Genomic DNA, 12,126 nt, shown 5'->3' on the forward strand with positions numbered 1-12,126 from the left:
GGGGGCAGGGGTGTGGAGAGGGATTGGGGCAGTCAGGGGACAGGGAGGGTTAGATGGGTTGGGGGCTCGGGGGAGGCAGTCAGGGAACAAGCAGCGGTTGGATAGGCGTGGGAGTCCCGGGGATCTGGCGGGGGCAGGGGTGTGGATAGGAGTCAGAACAGTCAGGGGACAGGTAGGGTGGGGGGGTCTCAGGAGGGGGCAGTTGGGGACAAAGATAAGGGAGGCTTAGATAAGGGGTGGGGTCCCGGGGGGTGATTAGGGGCAGGGGTCCCGGGAAGGGGCGATCAGGGGACAAGGAGCAGGGAGGGTTGGATGGGTTGGGGGTTCTGTGGGGGGCAGTCAGGGGGGCGGGAATTGGGAGGGAATGGCTAGGGGGCGGGGCTACTCCCCCCCCCCCGGAGTGTCCTCTTTTTTGAAAGTTCAAATATGGTAACCCTACCTACATACCTTTCTTCTTAGTTACTTTGTATTAATATATATTTACTTGCATTTCACTGCTGAAAGATTAAAATGTAGGCAAATCTTTGATGTGCCCATTAAGTACTTTGAAACCACAACAAATTGTGGGTGCTTCAATTACACTACAGTAATCCAAGCAGGCTACTTTTTTCACATATGGTAATAATATAGTCAATCCTATGCAGGGCAAGTTCAGAGAGATTTTTCCAGGAAATTTCAGCTTGTTGAAAAATGTGTTTTAAAAAAGTATTCTCCAACTGAAATTCTGTGGCAACTTTCAGTATACATGCTGCTGCTTGTTAAGATATAAATAGTCTCACAAGTTGAGTGGTAACATCTTACACATATAACTAAAGAAAATGGTTATTAATAGTTTCACTGAACTATAAAAATTAGTAGATCTCCTAGAGGCTAAATTTCCTGTCATTAATGGTGTTGTCAGTAATATTAACAACAGCATTAGGTATCAAAACCTTTTTTTTATTATTATTATTAAAGAAGCCCATTCACCAATTTAAAATCTAACGCTGACAGTTTCCAGGATTGTTGACAAACTTCCCCAGAGTTGCATTAAAATTGAACAGTTCTTGTTATGCTTTATCAGCTCGCTTATTTATATTTGTCTGTCTATTGCCAGTGAGACTTTGAGGTCTTATTTTTCACATGAGCAATTCTTCACTGAAGAAAAAAAGCCTGAAAAATATTGCATAGGTGTCTTTTTTTGGATCATTTCTAAGGTTTGTTTGACAAGCTACTTCAAAGTAGAAAATAAAGGACTGAATAACTAAACTTGTCAGTGGATAAAGATATTGAGCAACAATCTAAGCAAATCATGTTAGCCATGAAGTTATAGTGTCAGAGTTAAATATACATTATGCACCAAACATTCACAGTTTTCTTGAAAAGAAAACAGTCGGCTATTACCAAATGACTGCATTTTCTTATAGCACTGTATTTTAAAACCAATCTTACAGGTTAATGGGGTTATTTATTCGAGCTGCAATTCAATTACATCAGGGGTAGGCAACCTATGGCACTCGTGCCGAAGGCAGCACGCAAGCTGATTTTCAGTGGCACTCACACTGCTCGGGTCCTGGCCTGGTCTGGGAGGGGCTCTGCATTTTAGTTTAATTTTAAATGAAGTTTCTTAAACATTTTAAAAACCTTATTTACTTTACATACAACAATAGTTTAGTTATATATTATAGACTTATAGAAAGAGACCTTCTAAAAACGTTAAAATGTATTACTGGCACGCAAAACCTTAAATTAGAGTGAATAAATGAAGACTCGGCACACCACGTCTGAAAGGTTGCCGACCCCTGAACTACATTATATAAAGATACCGCCTAATAGTAAGCAATTATGAAATGTATAATATATAGGCTGATCACTTGCCAGATATTTAATAGACCAATGGGCAGTAATGTGGCTTAAAGTGAAACCAAGGAATACATATTTTGCTTTGGACATTAGTGATTTGGAACAGTTTTGCTGTTTTCCAGACATTAATTGATTTGGAGATGACCCAATGTTGTACAGTATGTTACTTCCTCTACTGAAGAAGCAACATTCAGCATGATAAAAAAACATGTTTTGCTACTTGCAAATGTTTCTAGTTAGTTAATTACTTCTATGAGTTGATAAGTTTGTTCATTGTGTGAAAGTTAAATCTATATATGCACATTTTACTGGGTTATTAGGGCACACAAATCCCGAGTTTTTAATTCAGTTCCATTTTAGTATGTTTTAAAGGTTTGCATTCCCAACATCATTAACGGGATTCTGAAAAGCTACATTATACTACAACTTGTTAAATATATATAGATTAGATTTAAAATTACCCTATGTAGTTTGCATCTATTACCATACCAAATATCATTATTGCTCAAAGCCTATTTAGGATTACAATAAATAAACCCAAGTAACTTCAATAACAACCGTCCATGACCTCAGGATTTTGAAGGAGGCTTTAAAGGTCCCATTTAACTACCTGTAAAATTATTTTCCTTTCCTTTTTGTTGCTCAAATAAAACTTAAGTAAAGTGTATCCACAGCCCTTTAAGTCACACAAATTGCAAAACGCTGTGAACACTGGTCCTGAGGCAGGGGTGCTACATAGGATGCCCCAAAAACTAGTTTGCCATAATGCACAATTGCAGAGCAGCTTAAGAGAAGATAAGAGACTTTATTAGGTATATGCCGTGTCTTATTTTCTACTCTCTACAGTTCCTTACCCTGGACCAATCCCTCTCCTAAATACCTATGTAGGATTGTAATAACTCTCATGTGCACTCCCAGTGTGGGAGGGTAATATGAGCTGGATGGCCTCTGTGCCATTAAAAAGGCAGTTCTGTGAATTTGGGTTCTGCTCATTTGAGACACCCATCCAAAACAACCAAATTTCTCCAAAAGGCGCACACAGGAAGTTGTAAACAATTGTAAAAAAACCTGACACCTAATCACCTAAGACAATTGGTGTATGTTTTAATATATGAAATAATGGCTAGATGCTACAGACATTAGTGCCTGGGAAATGATGACTTTCTAACTTATGAAGAGGAGGAGGAGAAGGATTCATTCATTCCAGGATTGGTCTTTTGTATGTTCTCCCAATGCTTCACACCTTACCATGCTCTTGCCTCCTGTCACTTACATGTGTGCCTTTTTCCTTGCAAACCTCTACCTGGAATTCACTCCTTGATTCAGTGAGCCATGTCTCCTTGCTGTCTTCCAAGTTACTCCTAAAAGCTCACTTCTTTTTCTGGCCTTTACCACTAAGCATCCTCTAAGACCCCATCCATCCACACTAGATCTCATCCCATTGCTGAACCCTTACACCCGCCCCTCATGTGAGAATTAAGGAGCTGGGAAAAGGTAGTTGGCTCCTTATTGTATTAGATGTTAGGAGCCCCGACCCTCTTCCACAGCTTCTTTAAGGGATGCCTTCCCTTAAGTCCACTTCCAGCTTCAGTATGTCAGGGAACTGAACCCCTTACAGAAAGAGTACCAGTACTGGATACCTGATACATGCTAAGTTGTGACAACTTGAAAGCTACTTGCTGACCTACCAAGTCAGGTCTTGGAGCTGCTGGGGGAAAGGAAAAAAAAACCACTCTGTCTTAATTAAGCTGGCAGAGAGAGAAATTAATCCCAGGGGTGCGGGTCGGGGGTGAAAGCTGCTGATCCAGGACTGAGAGAGGGTTCCATCAGGCAAGACAGGGCATATATACCTCAGTCTGCTGGGAACCAGTGAGTCACCTGAGCCCTTCCAGCCAGCCCCCAGCTTAGGTCATGCCCACCCCTCCCAACTCTTGCAGGAGGAGAATCCTTAAAGGATCCATGACCCCTTTCTTCCCAGACAGGGAAAGCTCATACCCACACACACCTTTGAGGTTGCAGGTACTGCATTCTCACACCAGATTTACACCAGTGCAGTTCATGTGACTTCAGCAGTTTTACTAGCATGTCAGAAGCCCTATAATGTTTACATAAATGTGGAAATATAGTGTACAAAACAGTACTGTGCTTATAAAGGTGGTTTTTTTTTTTTTTTTTTTTTTACAACTTGGCATTTCACAAGCTAAAAACAATTTTTTTTAAAAGTAAGTAATACAATAAAAAACAGGTATTAAATGTATCTTAAAAGAACGTATGGTAACATAAATACAATGCACTTATAAGAGCATTGATTTTCCTTGGTGAATAATTTGAAATGCACAGTATAAATTTGCCCTTGGAAATGTATGTGTACAACTCTGCATCTTAGAAAATTGCATATAGTCCAAATGCCTTCCATTATCAAAGATTCAGTATCATATTTGCAGTTTCCATAGCATATTAAACTACTGAACAATGTCAATTTTAAGATAAAATGGCAAGTATATTGCTATTACAGTAAGAATTGTTACCCTTATTCATATGGGCACTAAAAGGTATTGGATACTGTGATGTGGTTTACACACCCCACAGTAACACAGAGGGCATGGGAAGGGCTGGAGCAATACTGGGCCACGAAGGTTCCACCTCTCAGGCCTGCCGAAGATGCCTGGGGAAAGGACTAATATAGAGAAAGCTTCAGCAACCCAGGCAAGGTGGGAAAGGGAGGAGAGAAGCCATTTCCTGGAGGAGGGCTGCCCTGCAACAGTAGGAGAAGAAGCTCTTACTGAAGAGGTCCAGCTGTGGCTCTTCCCCCCCCTACCCCACACACAGAAACCTTTTAGAAATTACTCAAGAGGTAGGGAGAATCACGTGCAAAGGCACCAGAGGGTCACCTGCATCAGCCCCAAGACTTTGCAGTTCAAAGCAAAGGACTGTAACCCAACAACAACCAAGCCACAAACTGAGGGAGCAGGTACGGTCAGAAGTGGATCAGAGGAAGGTGAGCAGGAGGTGAGATGTGCTATCACACTTGCTGGACCCTGGGCCAGGACCTGGTAGAGCAGAAGGGCCCAGGTCCCCCTACCCATCCCAGATTCCCCTTTGCCTAGCCCTGAGATGGGAAGGACGGGGAGTTACCAGCAAGGAAGCAGACCCAGCTGAACCCCACTCAGCAAAAAAACAATTGTACCAAATTATTGCTTTTTAGTATAAGTAGAAGGAACAAAATCTAAAAGAGGTACTATGTGCTTCGGAATATTTAAGTATTCTTAGGTGTAACAGAAGATCGTACACATCTATATTTCAGTTTCAATCTTCTGCCTACATAAGAATGTTAAGATATATCATTAAGTTAATTTTGCATAAATACTATGAAATAAAAAGTAAATAAATCAATTTATAGTTTTGTTTTGAATGATGGAAATATGATAATGCTATCTACTGAAAAAATACTACAGGTCTGTCTCATCTTACGCCGGGTTACGTTCCGCAGTCACCGCCTAAAGCGAAAATCGCGTATAGTCAAAATTACATTGAGTGTAATGGTGGGCGGAATCGCCCGCACTACAGAAACAGTATTTAAATTGTTATTTTTCTCTTTTTGGGGGTTTTGTTTTTGTTTTTGCCAACCGCGTAAAGCTGAAATCGCACATGTTAAATGCGCCTAAGATGCGACAGACCTGTAATATTGTATTGGTTAGTTATTTTTGCGGGTGTTCAAAATGCAAGGAAAAAAGGCATACTATAATTTCTTTGAGTCTCCAGGCTCCACTCACAGAAATTGCTGCTAGAATTGCAGCTGTTGCTCCTACTGTATATCTAGATACAATTACTACTGCAATTTTCCTCAGATCAGTCTTTCAGAGCTTCAGTGGATGTGACCCCAAGAAAGTTAACACATGGATAATGAAAAATAACCAACTGTTAAAATCCATTCTCATAGAGCCTTTAACAACATTTCACATTATATACAATAAATATTAGCAGTATGGGATATGGGAGCTATTTTAATCCATAGAATATTAGCAGTAATAGATCTTCATTTTCTCAGTGCAAAAGGACATTAAACCGGCAGCTATACCAGCAGAAGAATTTGCATAGTCCTGGAGGCACATAAGTTTCTACCATTCTAAACAGTACTTCGCTCCGATGCTGTGAGCTCACAGAAACAGTTTCCAGGTAGGCAAGCAAGGCGGAGCAAAGGTGGTCCAATAGTAAGTACCCTTGGTTTTGTATTGCATTGTATTGCACTACATTCTTCTCCTATACACCAAAAAATATAAATCACACAGTGTCCTCGACTATCTGCAACTCTTTGCCTAACAAATCTGCAAAACCAAAAGCTGAAAGCAACAACTTCTTAGATACCACAAGTGACGCACACTGTGTATACCTAGTATAACTCTTATTACTTACTGCTCAAGTGTGCATTTCTCACATGTTCTGTTGCATAAATTGAATACAGACATTAAATAGTCAACAGCTGGATAATCCTATGGCTCAGCCAGGAGGGATTTTGAACAATAAAGTGAAGGCAGACTATTTTTTTCTTTTACAAAATTTCATGAGCATTAGCATGCAGCACCATTGGTTCTGACAGATGCATAAGGTAATACAACAAACAACATGGAAGAGGAAAACAAAGCAATGTTTAGAAATCACTGTCATTGTTCCACTGAATTCAGGAGTGGGCATCTCAAAAGATAACAATGCTATTACTCCTATCAAATTGCACAGGAAGCACAACTGGATTCTTTCCCTAACCACCACAGAATTATTCAGAACATCCATTAAAATTGTTAAAGGGAGAAAAGGGCTTCAATGGTTTTCAAATGCCATTCAGTTCTGTTTTTAAATACAGCTCAATGTGCTCTAGAGATTTTTAAGACTGACTAGTAAATTTGGGTGCTCAACACTCTGAAAATCAGGCCAGAGTAAGGTATCTCAACCTGAGAAGTCAGAAGCTTAAGCAATCAAAATAACCATTCACTTTTGAAAATCTTGGCCAAGATGTTTAGAAAGTGCATACAACTCTGAGCTCAGATAAAATTTTCAAGTGCCCAAGGAACCTAAGTTCCATTTGCAAAGTCAATGAATAGTGGTTCCTAAGTCACTCAGGCATCTTGAAAATTTTACCTCTCATCATACTTCCTCTTTGCTTACTGCAGTTTTAAAATATAATACTCATTGTTTCATCATATTATATGTCAAAGTTGTTATTTTTTGAAACTGACCTATACAGTGTAATCCAAATAATTACCATACTGGAGAATAAAAAGAATAGCGAGCACAATTACACCTATCCAGTTGAAGGCCCACTTACGGTTTTTGTACTGTCAATTAAACCCTCAATTATTTTGCTTGAGGGAAAGAAGTTGATAACTGAAAAGAATTTTGAATTATTGTACTATATATTACCGTATATACTCGATCATAAGCCAGTTGGTTTATAAGCTGACCCCCACAAGATGGATAAGAAAAAAAATGGAATTTTTTTATGACCCATTCATAAGCTGACCCTATAATTCAGGGGTCAGCAAACTTTGGCTCCTGGGCCATCAGGATAAGCCGCTGGTAGGCCAAAATGGTTTGTTTACCTCGAGCATCCGCAGGCACGGAGGTAAACCTAAGTAAACAAAGTGTCCCGGTGCGCCAGCTGCTTACCCTGATGGGCCAGGACAGCAACTGGTGGGGAAATGTTTTTTGGTGGGAGAAGCTGGGGGTCAGGGGAGTAACCCCTGTGACCACCCCCCACATTACCCCACCCTTAGCCCAGGACCCCCACACTCTCCCCATCCCATCCCTTCCCACCTTATCTGGGGAGAGCCAGGGGAGAATGTCTCTGGCCTGGCTGGAGCTGCTCCAGCAGGCCGGGCAGCGCATCCACAGCCTGCTCTGGGGGGCGGGGCCGAGCGGCACAGCTGCCGCCTGCCAGCCCAAGAGCTGCAGCTGCTTCGGAGGCTGTGGGGAGAGCAGCGTGGCCAGAAGATGAGAGACTCTGGCCCCGCCTCTTCCCTTCTGGCTCTGCTGGCTGTGCTGCCTCTCCTTGCTCCCTCTGTTGGGGGGAGGGGCTGTGTCCCACCTCCCCCTCTCTATATCCGTTCATAAGCCGACCCCATTCTCTGGCGCTTCCCTTTTTTACTAAAAAAAATTTGGCTTATGAACGAGTATATACGGTATATCAAGCATTCTCTCTCATTTATTTTGATAATGAAAAAAATCAGTACTAACACAATAAGTCGAAGATCATGGGCATTTAGGATTGCTACATTTAACTCTTTAATCTAGCAGAACAAACTGGCGGGTTATTTATTTGTAAATTTGATTAAACAACAAGGAACAGATTAGCAAATAGCTATATTCCACCAGTGTTGATTTCTTAACAGTGATCACTATAGATCCAAGAGTAAAACAGATAATTATCTTTTAGAAAAAAGCAGCACACTCACCATTTCGGCTTTCTTCATCAATAGGAACTATTGTGGCTGGAGGACCTGCCCTGGCCAACTTGCAGTCTATAAACATGAAAACAGAAGTTATTTCTGACTCCACAGTAAGGTCTCTATATTGTATTCTATAAAACAATCATGCTGAGATAATGGTCACTGAAGCAAGATAAGGCCAGGATAATTGTTAGCTAATTACTGGTATAAAGGGCCCAAACTCAAGGCTTTTATTTAACCTTTATTCAAATTCTAATTGAAGTAAATGGAAGTTTTCCTGAGAAAGCATTGAATTAGAACCTCAGGATCTGGCCCATCATGAAAATGAAAATTTCACAACCTGCTCTCATTATGAATTGTTGAAATAGTTTCTATTTGTTATGACACTTTTACTTTTAATGTTATGAATACACACACCAAGTCTTTGTCACATCACAACACAATACAATTCACTTGCTACACCATAAACCTATATTCATGTTTCTCTAAATATACCAGTAGGGACCACTGTGAAGCAGAAGTCCTTCAGGACAAAAATAATGTAATGGTAATTTAACCCAAAGAACATGAAGGAATGATTAAAAGGGATACATTGTAATTAAAGTTTCACAACAGAAACAAATATGATTTAGTTGCAACAAAAGGATCTAATTAAAGAGAGTGAACAGAATTTTAATAATGTTCTAAAGAGAATAAAAACAAAAAAACAGACAAGCAATGTTCAGGAAGTTACATTTTGCCATCTTACCCTCATATTGCCAGTCTGGAGTCAAAAGTTTAGAGTCATCAATGGAAGCAGAGCAGAATAATGAAAGAAAATAAGTAAGATTTTGTTGTAGTTGTTTAAAGATAGATTTTAAGACATACAAAGCAGTACGCTGAGAGCTACTAAATACAAATGTGTAGTCTATTACATTAACAGATAAGGGCATGTATACAAAAATTGATGTGTGTATTAGAAGCAGCTGAGCTATATAGACTAAACAGGAGAAAAATCTTGTTTACTCCTTTAAACCATACATTGGAGAAATGCTGTTAGTTTACAATACTAAGCACTTTTCACCTTCAAAGAGTCTCACAATACCGCTGAAATGGGTAGGCAAATTGGTAAATCTTACTGTTCCCATTTCATAGATTTTTAAAGATATTTAGGTATAACTCTGCTAAACATTGCAATGTCTAAATGACTTAGATGGCTAAGGACTTGGCTATATGGAGAGTCAGTGTGCAGCAAGCGGTGTGTAAATCTACCATGCTCTACCCTGCCATGCACTAAGTGGTCATGTGGACACTGCAGCCATGCACTAGAAGTTCTGTAGTGTGCAGCAGACTGGTGCACTGTAGGTTTACACCCCAGCTTGCTGCACACTAAATCTCTATATAGACATGCCTTTAATGCCATTTCAAAAGTAATTTAGTCTCCTACGAACCTAAGACTCATTGAAAGTCAATGAGACTTAGGTGCCTAAATACGTAAGTTACTTTTGAAAATGGGACTTACCTGTCTATGTCACTAAGGCCTTGCAACACTGAGCAAAGCAATACCTTTAAATATCTGAGAGAGACAAGCTTTCGAGCTCCACAGAGGTCTTCTTCAGGAAAGCTCAAAATCATCTCTCTTTCACCAACAGAAGTTGGTCAAATAAAAAAACCTCGCTCACCTTGTTTCTCATATATCCTGGGACCAACATGGCTACCACAACACATTTAAAAATCTGAGCCTAAGCAACTTGCCCCAGGCCACAGAGAGGACTTTTTAAGGCTGCATCTACATATAGGAAAATTAGGACCTGTATTCCTCCACTGGTGGTGATAGCAGAGGTGGAGTCCAGAGAGCACACAGAACTCAGGTGTTTCTAACCATCAAGTGCTCTAATCCTAGTCAGAGTCAGTGACAGAAAACACAGTGATATAAATGCCTTTTTCCAATTTACAGTAGGGATTTTACTTTTGCTACCCCCAATGCAACTACTCGGTGACTCATTCCAGGTTCTCATAGACTCAGACTTTAAGGTCAGTAGGGATTACCACAATCATCTAGTCTGACCTCCTGCACATCGCAGCCCATGGAACTTCACCCACCCACTCCTGAAATAGACCCCTAACCTCTGGCTAAGTTACTGAAGTCCTCAAATCATTGTTTAAAGATGTCAAGTTACAGAGAATTAATCATTTACTCTAGTTTAAATCTGCCAGTGACCCATGACCCATATTGCCAAGGAAGGCGAAAAACTCCCCTGGGTCTCTGCCAATCTGACCCGAGGGGAAATTCCTTTCTGACCCCAAATATGGCAATCAGTTAGACCCTGAGAATGGGGGCAAGACCCACCAGGCAGATACTACAGAGAATTTTTTCCCAGGTAACTCAGAGCCCACCCCATCCAGTGTCCCGTCTCCACCCACTGGGGATTTTTGCTACTGGCAGTTGCTGATGGGCCATGTGCCATTGTAGGCAGTCTCATCATTCCAGCACCTCCATAAACTTATCAACCTCAGTCTTGAAGACAGTTAGGTGTTTTGCCCTCTCTGTTCCCCTTGGAAGGCTGGTCCAAAACTCCACTCCTCTGATGGTTAGAAACCTTTGCCTAATTTCAAGTCTAAACTTATTGATGGCCAGTTTATATCCATTTGTTTTTGTGTCCACATTGGCGCTTAATTTAAATGTTATGATATTCCAGTTCTCCTCCATATTGGCTATACCTCCCAACTTTGTGTCATCTATAAATTTTGTTAGCATACTTTCAATTTTTGTACCAAGGTCAGTAATAAAAATGTTAAATAAGATCTGTCCCAAGTTCCCTGAGGAGCTCCACTAGTAACCTCCCTCCAGCCGGACAGTTTACCTTTCAGTATGACCTGTTGTAGTCTCCCCTTTAACCAGTTCCTTAGCCACCTTTCAATTCTCATATTAATCCCCATCTTCTCCAATTTAACTCATAGTTTCCCATGTGGAACTGTATCAAATGCCTTACTGAAATCCTGGTAGATTAGATCTACTACATTTCCTTTGCTAAAAAATCAGTTTCTTCTCAAAGAAGATCAGGTTGGTTTGGCACAATTTACCCTTTGTAAAAGCATGTTGTATTTTATCCCAATTACCATGCACCTTAACTACTGTCTCTTTCAAAATTTGAGACCGTGCATATAATTGAAGTCAAACAGGCTTATAGTTTCTTGGATCACTTTTTTTCTCTCTTTAAAAATAGGAACTATATTAGCAATTCTCCAGTCAATAGGGTATAACCCCCGAGTTTACTGATTCATCAAAAATCCTTGCTATTGGACTTGGAATTTCATCTGCCAGTTCCTTTAATATTCTTGGATGGAGATTATCCAGCTCCCCTGATTTAGTTCCATTAAGATGTTTGAGTTTGACATCCACCTTGGATGTGGTCATTTCTACCTCCATATCCTCTTGTTGCCATTAGCCATCCAACTACTACATCCAAGCTCTTTATTAGCCTCATTAAAAACTGAGGCAAAGTATTTGTTTCGTTGTTGGGCCATATCTTTAATCTCTACTCCATCCTCAGTTCTTAACGGTCCCACTTCTCTCCTTGTTTTCTTTTTATTTATATGGCTACAGAACCTTTTACTATTTGTTTTCATTCCCTTTGCAAGGTCCAACTCTGCTTGGATTTTGACAGTTTTAACTTTATCCTTACACTTTCTGACCTCCATGAGGTACCTTTCCTTGCTGATATCTCCCATTCCTTGCAGGCTTTCTGCTTTCTCTTAGTCACCTGTTTGAGATGCTTGTTCACCCAGTTTGGTCTGCAACCCTTCCCAATAATTTTTTTCCCCTTCCTGGGAATGCACGGTTCAGAGAGCTTCTGCAACTTTG

At 40.4% G+C, this 12,126-nt stretch overlaps 1 protein-coding gene across 1 annotated transcript in view; it reads right to left on the reverse strand.

Annotated features, from left to right (window-relative positions):
- The window catches only part of PCDH15 (protocadherin related 15), an 812,634-nt gene that overhangs the window by 615,274 nt on the left and 185,234 nt on the right, over positions 1–12,126 (reverse strand). The window contains exon 3 of the mRNA XM_026651074.1: positions 8,289–8,354. Within this exon, the coding sequence (XP_026506859.1) occupies positions 8,289–8,354 (66 nt within the window). The remainder of the gene's footprint in view (positions 1–8,288; positions 8,355–12,126) is intronic.

The sequence above is a fragment of the Terrapene carolina genome, unplaced genomic scaffold, assembly GCF_002925995.2.
Source record: "Terrapene carolina triunguis isolate 2854851 unplaced genomic scaffold, T_m_triunguis-2.0 Scaffold95, whole genome shotgun sequence".
Taxonomy (NCBI): Eukaryota; Metazoa; Chordata; order Testudines; family Emydidae; genus Terrapene; species Terrapene triunguis.